General features: G+C 35.4%; 2 protein-coding genes across 3 annotated transcripts; one reads left to right on the top strand and one right to left on the bottom strand.

Annotated features, from left to right (window-relative positions):
* Positions 1-727: 727 nt before the first annotated feature.
* On the bottom strand, positions 728-11,123 carry cdcp1b (CUB domain containing protein 1b). The gene is made up of 9 exons (XM_065284569.2): positions 10,895-11,123; positions 8,392-8,607; positions 7,898-8,257; positions 6,144-6,503; positions 5,853-6,047; positions 3,661-4,038; positions 3,221-3,577; positions 3,048-3,135; positions 728-2,574 (listed from the first exon to the last, which is right to left on the bottom strand). Exons 1-9 carry the CDS (start codon positions 10,956-10,958, stop codon positions 2,022-2,024), a joined length of 2,571 nt encoding a protein of 856 aa, XP_065140641.1. The 5' UTR covers positions 10,959-11,123; the 3' UTR covers positions 728-2,021.
* Positions 8,541-15,634, top strand: limd1b (LIM domains containing 1b). Of its 2 annotated transcripts, none has more exons than XM_065284587.1 (7): positions 8,541-8,626; positions 13,701-13,802; positions 13,896-13,963; positions 14,067-14,129; positions 14,333-14,463; positions 14,676-14,727; positions 14,823-15,634. In XM_065284587.1, the coding sequence occupies exons 2-7, from the start codon at positions 13,757-13,759 to the stop codon at positions 14,901-14,903; spliced, it is 441 nt and encodes a 146-aa protein (XP_065140659.1). In that variant the 5' UTR covers positions 8,541-8,626; positions 13,701-13,756; the 3' UTR covers positions 14,904-15,634. The 2 variants fall into 2 exon arrangements, with proteins under 2 accessions (XP_065140659.1, XP_065140651.1); XM_065284579.2 differs by lacking the exon at positions 8,541-8,626 and adding an exon at positions 13,094-13,265.
* Positions 15,635-15,853: the final 219 nt, after the last annotated feature.

Below are 15,853 nucleotides of genomic sequence, written 5' to 3'. Positions count from 1 at the left end.
TTAACTATAGGTTAATTAGCATATAGTAAGAGTAGATGTGTGCCACAGCTTAGAAGACGCTACTGCATGGAATGACAGCAATGACTCAACCTGAGTGCGGTTGCCAGAAGTCAGCCATAACTGGGACGGATATGGGCCACATTTCAGAAATGGCATGGGTCACATCTGGCCCAGATGGCAGTGGAGTGACTGACATCTGGGCCTGATGTGGCCCATGCCATTTCTGAAATGTGGCCCATATCTGGCACGGTTATGGCTGACTTCTGGCAGCGCACTCAGGTTGAGTCATCGCCGTCATTCCACGCGGTATGTGAGCCAGATGAATGTGGGCCACATCTGGGCCAGATGTCAATTGCTATCTGGGTATGCATTCAAATCAAATGCTTTGGTAAAGTCACACAAATTAAACATTGAAGGTCATGTTGCAAAAAAAAAAAAAAAACAATTAAGTTTATAATTACTATGTTGCTGTTGTTTTTTACAGTGGGTCATAATATATCATATACTATTTAATTTTGTCTGTGCGTTTTGTTGTGTTAGAAAAAATTTTCTGTGCATTTCCTAACTCAAAACGTGCGTACACCACCTCCTGAGCTGGCGTATGATTTGAGCGTGCCGTACGCCAACGTCCATATTGATAAATCTCAAAGTCACCGTGGTTTTGGGTGTACGCCAGGTGTACGCTGGAAATTTGGTGTACGTACTTTTGATAAATGAGGGCCATTGTGTCATTGTGCGTTAAGTAGGCCTAAATGAAAGCAACACAAATCATTCGTCTAACACGTTAAATGTGAAATTTTTATCCAGTTACATTGCCATAAACATGGACATTTTTACATATTTTACAAAGTTGCTAATTCATATGAATGCACTATAAAATTCATACATTTTTGTACAAACTTTCGTACTTGGTACGTATTGATAACGTAGTAAAGACAATATTAGCTTCTGTTAGCATTGCATGGTGACCGAATCTTTCAAACATGGTAAGCAGCGTCACATTTCCTGAGGTATTCAGGCCAATCACAACTTACAAATAAGCTGGCCAATCGGAGGACACATCGCTTTTCAGATCGGTGAGCTTTGTACAAAATCAGAGCATTTGAGGAAGGCAGGGATATCTGGAGCTTCAAAAATTTATTGTATGAGGAAAATTAGATTTTTTTAATAATAAACCACCCAAACACATTGTTTTACACCAAATAACGTTTTTAGCAACCAAATAGGGGCTCTTTAATGACAATTTCAATATTTTGCACCAGCATATCAATGCACTCTCACTTTGCAAGGAGAATATATTGTCCCACCCCTAATTAATAAAAAAAGTAAAAGGTAAACATGCAGGATTTTCAGTTAAAAGCAGCATGCGATAACTTTGTGTGACAAACAGACCAAACCACATGACTTAAAAGATTTGGAAATGCAACACGCACGTCACTTTTGTGCTTGGAGAATGGCAGGTCCGCTCTAATTTTATGAAAATTGTATGAATATTCCCCAAACCAAGACAGCAGATGACTTCAGGCCGGATCCGGCCCTGAGTTTGGGAAATATCTCCTGTTACAGCCAATAAAACTATTAGGGTAATTGTGGTTGATCAAACTCTTAAATATATATCCTGAACAGAGACAAAAGTATATTAAAACATCTGAAATTTTATTTTAAGAACACACAATGAAAATATACAGAATAGCAAGATTTAAATGAGAAATACAATGCAAGTTAAACCACCACAAATGTCCAAAACAGATCTGAAGGGTCTTTCCAAACTTCCCTGAGGGGTTTCAGTTCACAAACCGCTCCAATAAGAGCATTTATTCTGTACATTCAGGCAATAAAATAAAAATCTTTTAAAATCGTAAAATGCAGGTGTTGACCACTTTGGCAGAGAAAGAGTTTGGTCAACATTTCTCATCAGAAAAACACTGTCTGGGCGTACATGCATGTTGACTCACTGCTGATGGGTCTTTGCTCACCCGACACAGATTTGATGTGGTCACCTGCAGAAGTTACCACAGTCATCAGTATGTGGCCTCCTCATATTCAGGCTCAGGAAAATAATCCGAATCGGAGTCTTGCTGCGGTTGTAATCTGGATTCATCAGTGGATAAACGAATGGGATTTAAATCTCCAGCGCCCTTAAAAGTGTTCAACTCATTTTTTGCCATCCTGTGGTCTTCGAATCCCAAGCTGCTCTGCGATATCAGCGGCGAACGAGGTCTCGAAGGAAGAAAGGTGCTGGTTGGGTTTAGGAAAGGCTGATAGGCCTGGTTCCCCGCTCTTCCATCTCCTCTATCAAGGGAAGATTCAGGAACCGCCGGCACGGGGTCTGTGGGTCCAGTGAACGGATGGTACGTGTCCACCTGATGTCCGTTGGTCCAGGCTCCGGTGTCACCGTCCACCATAGTTTGGTCCTTGTTTAGTAGACCGCCGTATGACATTGGGTCCTCAATGGAGGCGTAAACGTGAGACTCGTTGTCTGCTCTGCTTTTAGGGAAGGTGGCGTTACCCGGCAGGAAGGGTTGTCCTTTGGGCATAAAGATGGAGGATCTGTTGGCCCTAGGTTTCTTTTTCCTGGCAGAAAAAGGCATAGTAAGAGTTAGAAGATATATCTGATACTACAAGTAAAGATTCAATTATATTTTACTAATCGAGAAAAAATTCACTTCTGTCATTATTTTCTCATCTTCAGGTTGTTCAAAAAATCAACACAAATTTTAAAGAATGTTTGTAACCAAGCAGATCTGGGGAACCATTGACTTCCATAGTAGGATAAAAGAATACTATGGAAGTGAATGGTGCCCCAGATCCATTTGAAACATTTTTCAAAATATCTTCCTTTGTGTTAAGCAGAACAAAATATTTATATAGATTTGGAGCAACTTGAGCATAAGTAAACGATGAGAAAATTTTCATTTTTAGGTGAACTATCCCTTTAAAAACTTGGTTCTGGATTGTTAGATTCATATTGGTCAAAATCACAACCATGATTTCCTTTCAAAACACAAGATTTCATCAAGAAAACTCTGAAAGAAACTTAGACTCACTTTCGAACAAACCAAATCGCAATAATTGCGATGATCAGCAGGAGCAGCAGTGCTCCGACTATTCCCAAGATAATTCCCAGAATCTTCTCTGTATGGAAAAAGTAAGAATGATTATTCACCGGAAATATACAACTCAACTGTTCTTCAATCAACATGTAAAGTGTTTCGCTTACTGGTTTCTTTCTGCAGTGTGATTTTCGAAAGCACAGCAAATTTTCCGCTTTTAGGTTCACAATTGTACATGTTAAGGTAGAAGCTTTGTTGTTGAATGATTGTGGATGGTATCTTTTGATCCTCATTCCAGGACAGCGGCTTGGGCTCCTGCGACATAAACGGCTCTATCTCGACTGCGGCGTGGCCTGAGTCGCACTTGGGTTTAGTGACGTCAAACGCGATGTCCGCCTGGTAATCGTCGGGAACCGCCACGAGCCACTTCACACTGGAGGATGGCATCATACCATCCGGCCAGTTGGGTGTCGTGAGATATGTGGGTCTCGTAACCAGTGGTGAAACTATGCAGACTGTGTTCTCTGTGAAGAAAACAACAAATACACATTAATGTTTCTGTATTTAAAAGGTCAAGGTAAGAAATACGTTTGTAGACCTTGCTTACTTAAGATTTGTGGATTAAGGATGGCGTTTAAGGAAGGCATGTTGACCTGGCTCAGGTCTTTTGGGGTTTTGGGTGTTGCAGTAATGGAAGCATTTCCAATAATCTGGATTTTTTGGATAGCGCCTTCTCCAACAAAGCAAAACTTGCCGATGTTAGAGTCGTTATTCTCAGAGACCAGGAGCGAGATCTTTTCATCGCATTCTCTGTCTGGTACCGACTGATGCAGGTTTCCCAGAGGAGAATTCAGATTTACTGAGCCTTGATCCGGTACACGAAGAAGCCAAGTAAACTGATGAAGAGGAGCAGGAAGACAAGTGTCCAGTGTTGGTATGGTTAATGCAGTCCCGTCTACAGCACACTCAGAACCACTAGAACAGTCTGAAATTAAAGACAAGTTTGGAAAATATGGATTAAATAAGTCAAAGAAATCAGAAACATAGATGCAACCTAAACCCCGTGTACATCAAGCTTTAAAGCTTTAAGGGCTCATTATGATTGTGTGTACGCTTCGCTTGACGCCTTAGGGTACGCATAAGTTTTCATATATAGACATCTTTGTTATTTCCATCACAAGCGGAAATGCCTATGAAGAAATGCAATGCAGATTTTTTTACATGACGAGAGGAGTACAACTGGACGAATCACAGCGCTTGTGGTCCGCATAACGGAAGCATTGTTAAAATGTTGTTGAGGTGCACATCAGGCTAACATTCGTTCATCTTCATAACACAAACGAAAATATTTTTGACGAAATCTGAGAGCTTTCTGAGCAAAGGCGAAAACAAAGCAAAATTTGGGCTGACAGTGTAATTTTAATGAACGCCTAATCATAGCACAAAAATAAATAAAATCTAAAAAATGAACGCAAACAACTTGTATTCACTTTTGACTTTGCTTACATGATGGAATATCAAAGTTATTTTGGCAAAAAAAGACATGTAACCTAATTTAAGTCTATTTTGACAAGACGTGGGTTACTCATAGCCAGATTTATCGGGCCTATAGTAAATCAAGACGGTGAAATGACAACTATTGCTAGCTGGGATGTGTTAATTTAGATCTAGATGCATATACATAGATTCCCCATTCATGGCTCTCATGGATGGAGTGCTCAAATGGGGCATCTATGTATATATTTATATCTATGGCTGACACATGCATGTTTGACTGACTTTGAAGCACGAAAGTATTCTTTTCACTTTATGAACTAAAGATTGAATTACTGTAGTCACATGGACTATTTTAATGATGTCTTTACTTCCTTTCTGCACCTTGAAAGTTATGTCGCTGCCTATAAAGGCTCAGAAAGCTCTCAGATTTTGTAAAAAATATTTTCATTTGAATACCAAAGATGAACAAAGGTCTGGAAGGGGTGTGGAATGACATGAGGGCGAGAAAAAAAGAAAAAAATTATCATTCTGGGCTGAACTAACATTTTAATCTGAGGTCAGTGTTCGAATTATGTCAAAGATTATGGGGGTCCCCTACTAGCTTTTTTTTAAAAGCCCCTAACCAAATCCTAAATCGAACAATCCATCAATTCCTCCAGAAAACAGTGTGAGGCACACTTAAAAGTTAACATTTATTTCATACAGAAATCTTTTAAATTATTTTATGTCGAAATTGCCACAATGGACTGTATCGCTTTGTGGCAGCACAGCACGAGCATTTTAAATTCACAGTGTTTTTTTATATACATAAAAACAAGGAGACACCCCAATTTATATTTTTGTGCTTTATAGGGGGTTGGGGCCACCCCAGCCCCCCTCAATTTTAACACTGAGGTCTGAGGTAATCTAATTTAAAAGGACAGGCACAAAAGTACATGCATCTCAGATGACTGGTTTTTAACAAGATTTTCCAGTAGAGGTCTCTGATGATTTTTTGATGTCACATCATTACTACACAAGGGTCTGAGACTGCTTTGTACCAATACTGATCAATGTCGATCTTACAGTGAGTGTATATGTAGGATTTTTCAAATTGTTTTATTTGTTGAATTGTTGAACAGCTATTGTCTTTCAAAGCTGAACCGCCTAGCTAGGGAAGTTTACAGTTCTTGTTTTGTTCCTATTAAAACCCCAAACGAAATCAATCTTTGAATCAGGTTAGTGTTTTAGCTTCACATCAAGCTTTTTCTGTATGTCTAAACTTTTGATTATTCCACTTCAGTAATCAGTTTTTTTAGTTACCGATGGTTTTGGTGGCCATCAGCTGGAGATCCTCAGCGGTGCAGTCGAGAAAAGACAACTCAGCCTTGCTTCCCGTGGGTACCACGATTTTCTCCTGGACCACAGAATTCATTTTCATTTCACAGTACGACTGCGGGTTTCTCTTTTCTATTTGCAGACTCAATCCCTCTTTCTGAAGATCCACGGTACAGAGACCTGTATCAGAAAACATAAACGTCATTGATCTGCAGCATTTTACAGTCCTCAGCTCAATCATTTCAAACACAAAATTCTTGTTTTTGTCTCGCTTACTTGGAATTCCACCTCTGAACACGGACACTTCGAAGTTTAAAAGAAGACCAGCAAGATTTTTCTTTGCATCACAACTGGTCAGAGTCACGTCGAAACTTCCCTGTTTATTGACCGGTGGGTCCTCCTTTAAAGTCCTTGTAATCACAGTCGTGTCTTCAAAGAAATAGTCAAGTGAGACAGCTCCTCTTTCACATTCAGGCTCAGTTTTATCAAGATATTTAACAGTAAAATTATGCAAGGGCTCAATGGCAAAATTCCATTTTATTTTGTATTCCCTGAAGAAGCCTGTAGCGTAGTTTGGTGTAAAGAAGTCTTCAGACGACTCTCCTCTCGGCAGCTTAGCGTCCACCTCAAACAATGCTAAAGATCCAGAGAAAAACAATCAGAGAAAAACCTCACAAAAAGTCAAATGATACTTGTGATACTCCTGCCCCAAATGTCACACTTGATGGGGATTTGCGGTGTCAGTCTACAAGACTATATTGGGTACTGTAAGAATTTATAAAGGGTGTTTTTGTTAGTGCAATACACCTTCAAAACTGATGCACCACTGACCAACAGTGTGGACTGGTTAATGATGTTATGTTATTATTTTGTGTCCTTATGGTTAAATTACATTTTTAAAGGGTTAAATTCAAAATAAATGTGCAAATACTTGCATGTATTCTTTTTTTTAAGTCTAAAATGTCTGGTTTGAATTCATTTTGATAGAAAATTTGGGGATTATTGCAAAATATGTTAATATGGTGAAACTGATTTGTGTCAATTGATGTAATTATTTATGTATATTTTCATGAAAATACTAAATTCATAAAAATAAATGTGGAAAAAAATATAATAATCTAGTTAAGTGTTATAACATGTTCATTTTACATCATTTGTCAAAGATTATTTAGAAAATAGAGTTGGTGTAACCGTTTGTGTAAATTGGTGTAGCCAGTTATTTTTCATGAAAATATAAATAAATTCATTGAAATAATTATAACATCAAATACAATCATCTGGTTTATGCTTACATGCCATGTAGGTGGAAAAAATATTTAATATTTCTTATTTTTTTGAGCAATTGGCGGTTACACCATTTGACACTTGTAGGTCCATTCAGTCTTAACTTTCATTAAAAAAATGGTGCAAATGTAATATTTTATTACACAAAATCTACAAATGTACATAATAATATACCTGATACCCAAAGGTTTTTGTGTTTTCTTTACAAATTTTTCTTTTTTTTTTCTCAGTCACTGACCGGACTACAAATTTGGGCAAAACACAACAACAGGAATTCAACAACATCATTTTCTTGCATTTATGACTAGGATTGCAAAGGGGGTAAAGTTTCCGGTAAAAATGTAAACAAAATCTGAGGATTTTTGGAAATATTCCAACTTGAAAACGTAACTGGAATTTACAAGAATTTATAGGAATTATTTGGAAATTTCTATACACTATCTCATATAAATAATCATTTTCTTTGGTCATAAGCAGACATGTCATGCATGTAATACACATTTTAAAAATGACATCTTGACTGATTTAATTGTAAGTTGAACTTTCGTTGATTCTTTCACTGAGTAACACAAAAGCATAATAAGTTATTATAATATAGCTTACATTTAGATATCTAATTTACTAACTCCTATATATTCCCCTTAATTCCCATGTAAAGTTTCCAGCCTTGAAATTCCCAGAATTTTGCAACCCTATTCATGACACTATCAACACTTTTTCAGAAGGTCCAAATGCTTATCGCTTACCTTTTGTCTCTGATCCGGCGGACATTTTGAAGTCTGATGGGATCAGGTTTGTGCCTTTGGCAACCTCTAGAGATACACGGCCCCTGTACAAGATCTGGATACGATTGACTGTACCATTCCGACAAAATGTGCCGATGGTGGTGGGTCCTGAGCGCTGGTAGGTAATAATGGTGTAAGTATGCTTGTTCAAACATTGTTCTGAGGGTTTGATCTGCCTCATTCCTGGAGCTGGGAAATCCAGCTGGATCATCTGAGTTAGCTGAACCTTTACATCCCATGTGAAGGTTCTGGTAAAGTTCAGGAAGCGCGTTGAATCCGGATGCACGGGATTAATGTTTCTGCAAGCTTTTGACGCGCAATCTGCAATCAGAATACACAAAGAGAACGGTTAAAATACAAGGAAATAAAGTCGGTGTAATTCTTTTTGTTTCAGAAAGAGCTTTAGTGGATCATGAATCTGCTTTGCATATTGTTTCTTAAAGTAAAGTACTCACCAATGTCTTGATTGATCTCCACAGTATAGACGTCTCCAGGCTGGGTGCAGTTGAAGTTTAAGGTGGCGACCGCAGGACCTTTAAGTCTCAGTTCTGATTCACAGCTCTGAGATGAACCTTCACCCGTACATACACTACAGTCTGAAGCCTGATCAGCCTTTCTTCTGAAGATTACTACTGTGCCACGATCAGCTTTCACATCAAGTTGATAACACTCTGCAAAAATCAAATAAATGTATTGCATTTTTTTTTTATTATTATTTATCTATATGAGAAGACATTCATTTAATTTGAACAGATCTTAAAATAAAGTGCTCTCAAACTATTTGGACATATCCAAAAATATCAGTTAGACAGCTGTGGTTAAAAGCATATTTCCTACTTAGTATGATGTGTAGACTTAGTGTGAAGAGATTGTGTAGAGATTGATCATGCTTTTGAACAAAATAAGCAACATTCAGTGCCATCTATATCCGTCATTTTAAATTCTGGTCTCTGTCTGGCAAATTGGTGCATTTCTACTTTATAACATAATGTAAACTGATGCATGCTAGCAAACGTTAAACCCTACAAAACATGGCACGCTAAAAACATTGGGTTATTCTCAACCCTTTTGGGTTAAAAAGGGACAAACCCTGCATAAGTTAAATCTGGGTTTGTCCCTTTTGTAAAGAACACAGTATTTTGCAGTATTTTGCAGTAAGTGAAAATACTCTTAAATTCAATATGCTACTCTGTAAACAAACCACGTGCATAGATTTCAACTCACTTAAAAGCAAAGACACAATACAAAAGTCAAATACAAAAAACGTATTGTATAAATACAATACATAAATACAATTCAACTTTGAATACAGTAAATTAAATGCTCACATAAAACAACTTTTTCTTGTCCACATGTACCACGGTTAAATGTCTGTTTGACATTTGTGTTAATCGTAAAGACTTCAATGCTACTCTCACTGCTATTTTCATACCACACATACATGTTAAGACATGATTTCGATTGCATAAATGTAACTGTTTGAATTTCAGCAAATCACAAGAGAAAACCTGCTCCTGTATCATGTTACATCATGCAAATGACTTACATTGTCTGAATATTTACTCATGTTTGTGACAACATTAGATATGAATCAGCTGGCACACCCATCTGGACAAACTCCTTTTATAAAACAACTCAAAGCTTTAAAATATCAAGCACTTAATATCATCATGTTGTAATTAACCATGCAATTTGTTTGTAGTGACAAAACCAATGTCATCTGAAGATACACACCGCTCAATGCAAAACCATTTCACATTGGATTCATGCCTTGCACTCATGCCTTTTATGCATTTTAAATCAAATGTAATAATTTTTTATCAAACTAAAAATATATATATATAAATACAAACAAAATTATGTAGAAACAGCAATATTTCACACTTCCCCATGTGCATCCCCGCTTCAAACACAAAACATGAAATCCAGACTAAAGTCTCATAATCTAATCATCAAAGTTTCATTTCACTTATTGTTTTTAATCTTTGATCTTACTCAGTCAATATTAAAGATATCAAGGTTATATTTTACCAGAATGTCCTTTACATTAGGATGTAAAAAAAAGACTTCAGCTGGGTTTTTACAGCCAGCTGGGTTAAACTTAAGATAATCTAAAAGACCTTAAAATGGAAGTTTATTTCACTAAAGGTGAAATGTCAATAGAAAAGTAAACACAGATATGCATAAAAACAACTGTAAAAGCTGCATGGTTTCCCTCCCTGCCCACGAGCAACAAACCGCCCTCCATTTCTACAGTAACACACTGCTGGTAAATAATTAACATCTTATTGTTTCAGTTCAGCTGGCATAATGTCAATTACATAAATATATAAATATTCGTTTTTACAGCCAACTGTTCTGTTCAGATTAATTGCGATTAATCGAATACAAAATACAAGTTTGTTTTTTGCATAATATATGTGTGCACTGTATTAAAATTATTTATTATTTATCATGCATGTATTTATTTAAGAAATATTTACATGTAAATATGTTTATTTGTTTAGATTTTTATATATTTTATATTACATATAAATGTAAAAAATAAAAACATAAATAACTTTTTCTTACATTTTTAAATTTGTGTATTTATCTATAATTACACACAATAGACATAAATATATATTATGCAAACTTTTATTTTGAATGCAATTAATCGACATTAATCTTTTGGCAGCCCTAATTATATAGTCATTTTATATATGCATAAGCAACATCATATAAACATCTATCTTATGCGAGATCAAATAAATTAAAGGCCTTGTGTTGAAACGAACATGTTCAAACTTTCAAATCATATGTTTGCGCCTTTTATACTTTTTACAAAAATGTTTCAATTAAGTTTCCAGATTTCAAGTTCTTCAATCTTTAACACAAATAAATAAATAAAAACATTAGGGTTTAATCGTGTTTGGTGCATGAGTTGGAGTGTTTGGTGTGCGCGCTTTGTCAACTCACCTGAGTTGGTGTGAACTTGCATTAAAATTAGTCCGATAAAAACAGCAACCAAACACGAGCCCATCCTTGTCCGAAATTGCTCCTAAACTTTCCCAAAATAAAGCATGTATTTAAAAAAGTCCTTTTTTGGATAAAATCTTCGTATCCTGCATGTTGAATTGAATGTATCCAAAGGCACGAGCGCTTCCTGGTTCGGTTACCTGTTGCGCGCAGAAGGGCGTGTGTGTGTGCGCGTGCGCGCGTGTATGCCTGTTTTGACCTGCGTTGACACAACTGCAGAAAATTATTGCAAAAACAATTCGACTTACATTGATCGAAGTGATTCTAATAGGTCTAATAATTTCACAATATTTTTTCTTACATTTTACACAGCAAACAATGCAACCATAACGTTTAGAAAAACGCAGTGGTGAAAAACATTGTAATAAAAAGACTTAGTAGTGTAAATAACGTTGTAATTATTGCCACTAGAATTGTATCTAACCAGTGTTCGAGAATAAATAAATAAATACTTTTTTTAATATATAGAAGACTACAGACACAACGTTATTGTGATCCTTCAAACTCATAAGCAAAGCGCTGTTTCAATTTTATATTTTTTATTTATTGAATAGGAAACAATTCAGGCACTGAATTAAGGAAAGGAAAACAAACAGGTGGCTTGTAAACGTCAGCGTAGATTCATTAATATTCATGAGCCGCGTTCTTTGCGTCATCGTCCGTTTCTGAATCCGGCTGCAGGTTTCTCAAAAAGGCTGCAGCTTCCGGAGATCGCATATCTAGGCTGCATACGTCATCAAGACTGTCTAATTTCAGAATATTAACAATTATAAAGGTGATCTTAGTTAACTTGTAAATTGTTATAATATGCTTATGACTTGCGAATGTAATGCTCAGTAAACTTACCGGTAAATTAAACAGACTTGATGACGTAAGCACCCTGCATATGCGACCTCCGCAGGCTGCAGCCTTCGGATTGGGAACGTCCTTTATGTGCCTTCAGGACGTTTAATTGTGCGGAAGTTGTAAACAGGACATTTTATTGTCAATTAGTAAATAAATGCAACCTGGCTTTATGTAGTTTTTTAATGATTTACTTTATCACTGCTTTAGAGATCACTTATTGAATTTGTTTTTATGATCATTCTTGTAATTTTTAAAAAATTTTCATGCTGTTGTAGCAATTATGGTTACATTTATTGTAGGCCTAAACCTCATCTATACAAGGTAAAAAGTGTCTTGTGTTTAAGTGAATGTTTCTCACTCTCAGTATTGTACTGTCATGTAATGAGTCCACACATGCCCATGCACAGCATTCCAGACATTTCTATGTCAACAACTCTTTAATAAGGTAAAAGTTACAGACCACTAGTAGATTACCAGATTACATAATAATCCATCCTATCACAGAAGACAATGCATATTTTCATACTGTTTCTGGTCTGCCAGTGCTTTATTTACATACCATAGCACTAAACAACTACTGGGAATCAGGGTGGAGCAACTTCATTACAAATTAAATAGAAAATCAGCCATTAATGGTTTATAGTCAAATACATGAGTCATGTGGTTAATGATTTCACAAAGAAAGAAAGAAAGAAAAAAATAGTTTTCTTAATGACTTACTCATGAAGTCAATCTATAAATATTTGGCACCATACAGTATTTTCCATAAGAAAGACTGACTTCTTAAAACTATAAAAAAAAAAGTGCTTTAACATATTCATAGCAACACTTTACATTTCTGTATCAAGCGTTATCATTCAATAATCATCATATGGTACAGTGCAGGACATTTTATATTTTGTTTAAACACATTAGTATATTTTATATTGTTTTGTAATTTATATACATTATGATTGCATGGTTAAAAGAGTCTGGAAAAAAACAGGTTTAATTGTGGTAAGAGATTATGATAATATTGTTTTAGTAAATAAATATCACAGTGTTAATTTAATTAAGTAAAATATTTTATTGATAAGAATAATATAAAATAATATAATTTTTAACTGAAAATGATACTTACAGTAACTCATCTGACTGAATGAGACTAATGTCATCAGCCTTGTGAATGTTTTAGCAAGTCTGTAACTACGATACACAGCTGTTAGTGATAAATATATCATATATATATCCATCAATGACCTACACACACACACACACACACACAGACACACACACACACACACACACACACACACACACACACACACACACACACACTGGAGAATTCACAGTGTTCTCCTCTTACAGTAGGAGTCTGACAGCAGTATTTATGAATCTCTGTACTGATTCGGTCTGAGCCACACACACACTCAGAATAAACAGAAACGCGTTTTGCTTCGGTGACCAAGCGTGAATTGAATGATGGGTAATGTAAATATATTTGCGGTGTTATTAACTAATGCATAATATGTTTATAGTTCAATTTACCAAAATAATAAAGTAGTTTATGATGCTATTTATCATTTATGTGAGATTATTCATTTGTATTATTTTGATTCTAGATTATGTGTGTTGTTTCTTTAAAATAGATGAAATTGGATATTTTTTAATGAAAGTAAATTTTGCTTTATTTATGCTTTCTTCGGTGTGTTGTGTATGTAAGAGGGAATCTTGTTATCTGACTATGTAAAACTTTATAGTGTCAGATTTGTTAAATCTGTATAACAGCTATAAAATGTAATTTAAAAAGCTTAATTTAAAAGAAAACAAAGTGTTCATTTCTTCACTGTTATTAAAACTATATTCCTATTTGTATTATATTTGACATGTTTTGTCTTTTTGTGTCTTTTCTGGTCTCTAGAGTCTTGTGTAAAGTGCAGGGGTGATGTTCACAGCTCAGATCAGGCCTGTCAGGCTATGGGTCAAATATTTCACATCAGCTGCTTTACCTGCTGTGTCTGCAGTAAGACTGGGTTTATATGCATAATACTATTGCACACATGCTTGATGAGCATGTAAAATCTTGCCCATATGTTTCGTGTTCTCTTTTATGCAGACAAACAACTGAAAGGAAAGGCGTTTTATTACTTCTCAGGAAAGATGTTCTGTGAGGCAGATTATTTGGTGTGTTGGTTGGATATTTTTGTTGCATGTCTCATTTTTAATTTCTCATGAAAATATTTGTTTTTACAATTAACAAAAGCAGTTCTCTCTCTTTCTTTTACAGTATTCCAGCGTCAAACAGTTTGCAGAGGTCTGCACATCCTGTGGATATTTGATCTCAGATACGGTCAGCCAAACATTATGAATCTGTTTTAATGGGAGAGAGAGAGAGAGAGAGAGAGAGAGAGAGAGAGAGAGAGAGAGAGAGAGAGAGAGAGAGAGAGAGAGAGAGAGAGAGAGAGAGAGAGAGAGAGAGAGAGAGATTTTTATGTAATGTTTTCCACACATTCCATTAGTGCTGTTATCCAGATAACCTTTGATCTTGTGTAGTTGATCCAGGCTTTGGGAAAATCTTTCCATCCCGACTGTTTCTGCTGTGTTGTCTGTAAAGAGAAGCTGGAGGGACAGCCATTCAATGTTGACACACAAAACAAGCTATACTGTGTGAAAGATTATCAAAGGTGAACAACACACCTGAACAAGTTTACATTTTCATTAGGGTTTTTTTTCCTTTAAGCACCACTGAAACATATTTGCATCCTCTAGCTTATTTCCAAAATCCAGTTTTCATGGCAAGTCTATTGATGAGATATGAATAATTTAATAATTTGTAGTTATTCGTTCATTGTGTTTAAAGTGTTTCTGTAATCTGAATTGTATGCTTCTCATACAGGTTTCTGGCCCAGGTGTGTGCAGCGTGTGGACTGCTCATTTTACCCTCTGAGGTTCATTTCTCTTGTGTTATTTTACAGTATACATGCTCACACATGACCTCAGACTCATGAAACAGCTTTACATTTCATATTGTTTATGTCCACAGGGTTCAAATGAGATTGTACGAGTGGTGTCCATGGGAAGAAACTATCATGTGTCTTGTTATGAAGGCAAAAACGACATTTGATCATTTGATTGTTATCTAACCTCTTTGATTGTGTTCAGTGTCTCACTTGAAGTGAAACAAAACAACTATAGAAAACTATATAAAAATGAATTCTTATTTTACACTGAAAAACTTGAATGTTATGAAAGTGGACATGATGGCATGTTTTTTTCTTGACATGTACAATGGTAATAGCATATAAATTGTTAATATTATGAATATGATAATCATTTATGGTGCAGCCACACTACTTTTGTACAGATAATAATGTTGATATTTATTCCTGAACTTGTTGCCAAATCCACTATTAGAGGAATGATATTTAGAAATGTTTATATATAAAATAATCTCAGTTCAATCTTTTAATTTATGACTTTATTTATTGTAATGAAAATGTAATAAAGTTAGTTCTGCAATCTTTTTTTTCACGATACATTTTCACAATTTGTGAACAGCAATAATGGCGAAGTAAATAAAAAAGGTAGAATTAAATATATAATAGAATATAAAATAATATTAATAAAAATATTATTATCATAACATATATTAATTTTTTGCATTTTTGTTTATTGAAAACTTTATAATTTCTAAATAAACTTTAAAGGCTGTTTGGAAATAAGAAAATGAGCTGTGCTTATTGATGGAAGAATCAATAGAACACCATACACGCTGGCGACACCTACTGGTCAAAATTGTGTAAAAGCAACAAGATTTGATCAAACATTTTACACTTTTACAAAATCATAGCAAGACTTTTCTAAAAAATATGTTTTTAAGAAAAATAAATTATTTAACTTAATTAAGCTATACTTCAAAGTGTATTTTGTGTTTCCTTTTTAATTATGCACATGTTTGTCATTAAATCTTTCTATAAAAAAGTATGAACTCACCCAAGTTCATCTAACCATATTAGACACTGGTTTATTTGTGATCATCTCCCCCTAGTGGTGAATAATCGTATTTTCAAAACG

The sequence above is a fragment of the Paramisgurnus dabryanus genome, chromosome 19 (genome assembly GCF_030506205.2).
Source record: "Paramisgurnus dabryanus chromosome 19, PD_genome_1.1, whole genome shotgun sequence".
Classification (NCBI taxonomy): Eukaryota; Metazoa; Chordata; class Actinopteri; order Cypriniformes; family Cobitidae; genus Paramisgurnus; species Paramisgurnus dabryanus.
Note: the sequence above shows the minus strand (reverse complement) of the source record. Positions and strands in the feature narration are given on the sequence as shown.

Excerpts from the sequence above, each read along its gene's own strand:
- cdcp1b (XM_065284569.2), bottom strand. The coding sequence starts at position 10,958 with ATGGGCTCGTGTTTGGTTGCTGTTTTTATCGGACTAATTTTAATGCAA. Across the intron at positions 6,504-7,897 it reads CGCCGGATCAGAGACAAAAG|CATTGTTTGAGGTGGACGCT; the intron begins GTAAGCGATAAG and ends CTGGATCTTTAG. Across the intron at positions 4,039-5,852 it reads GATGGCCACCAAAACCATCG|ACTGTTCTAGTGGTTCTGAG; the intron begins GTAACTAAAAAA and ends CTTTAATTTCAG.
- limd1b (XM_065284579.2), top strand. Across the intron at positions 13,803-13,895 it reads CTTTACCTGCTGTGTCTGCA|ACAAACAACTGAAAGGAAAG; the intron begins GTAAGACTGGGT and ends TCTTTTATGCAG. Across the intron at positions 14,130-14,332 it reads GATATTTGATCTCAGATACG|TTGATCCAGGCTTTGGGAAA; the intron begins GTCAGCCAAACA and ends GATCTTGTGTAG.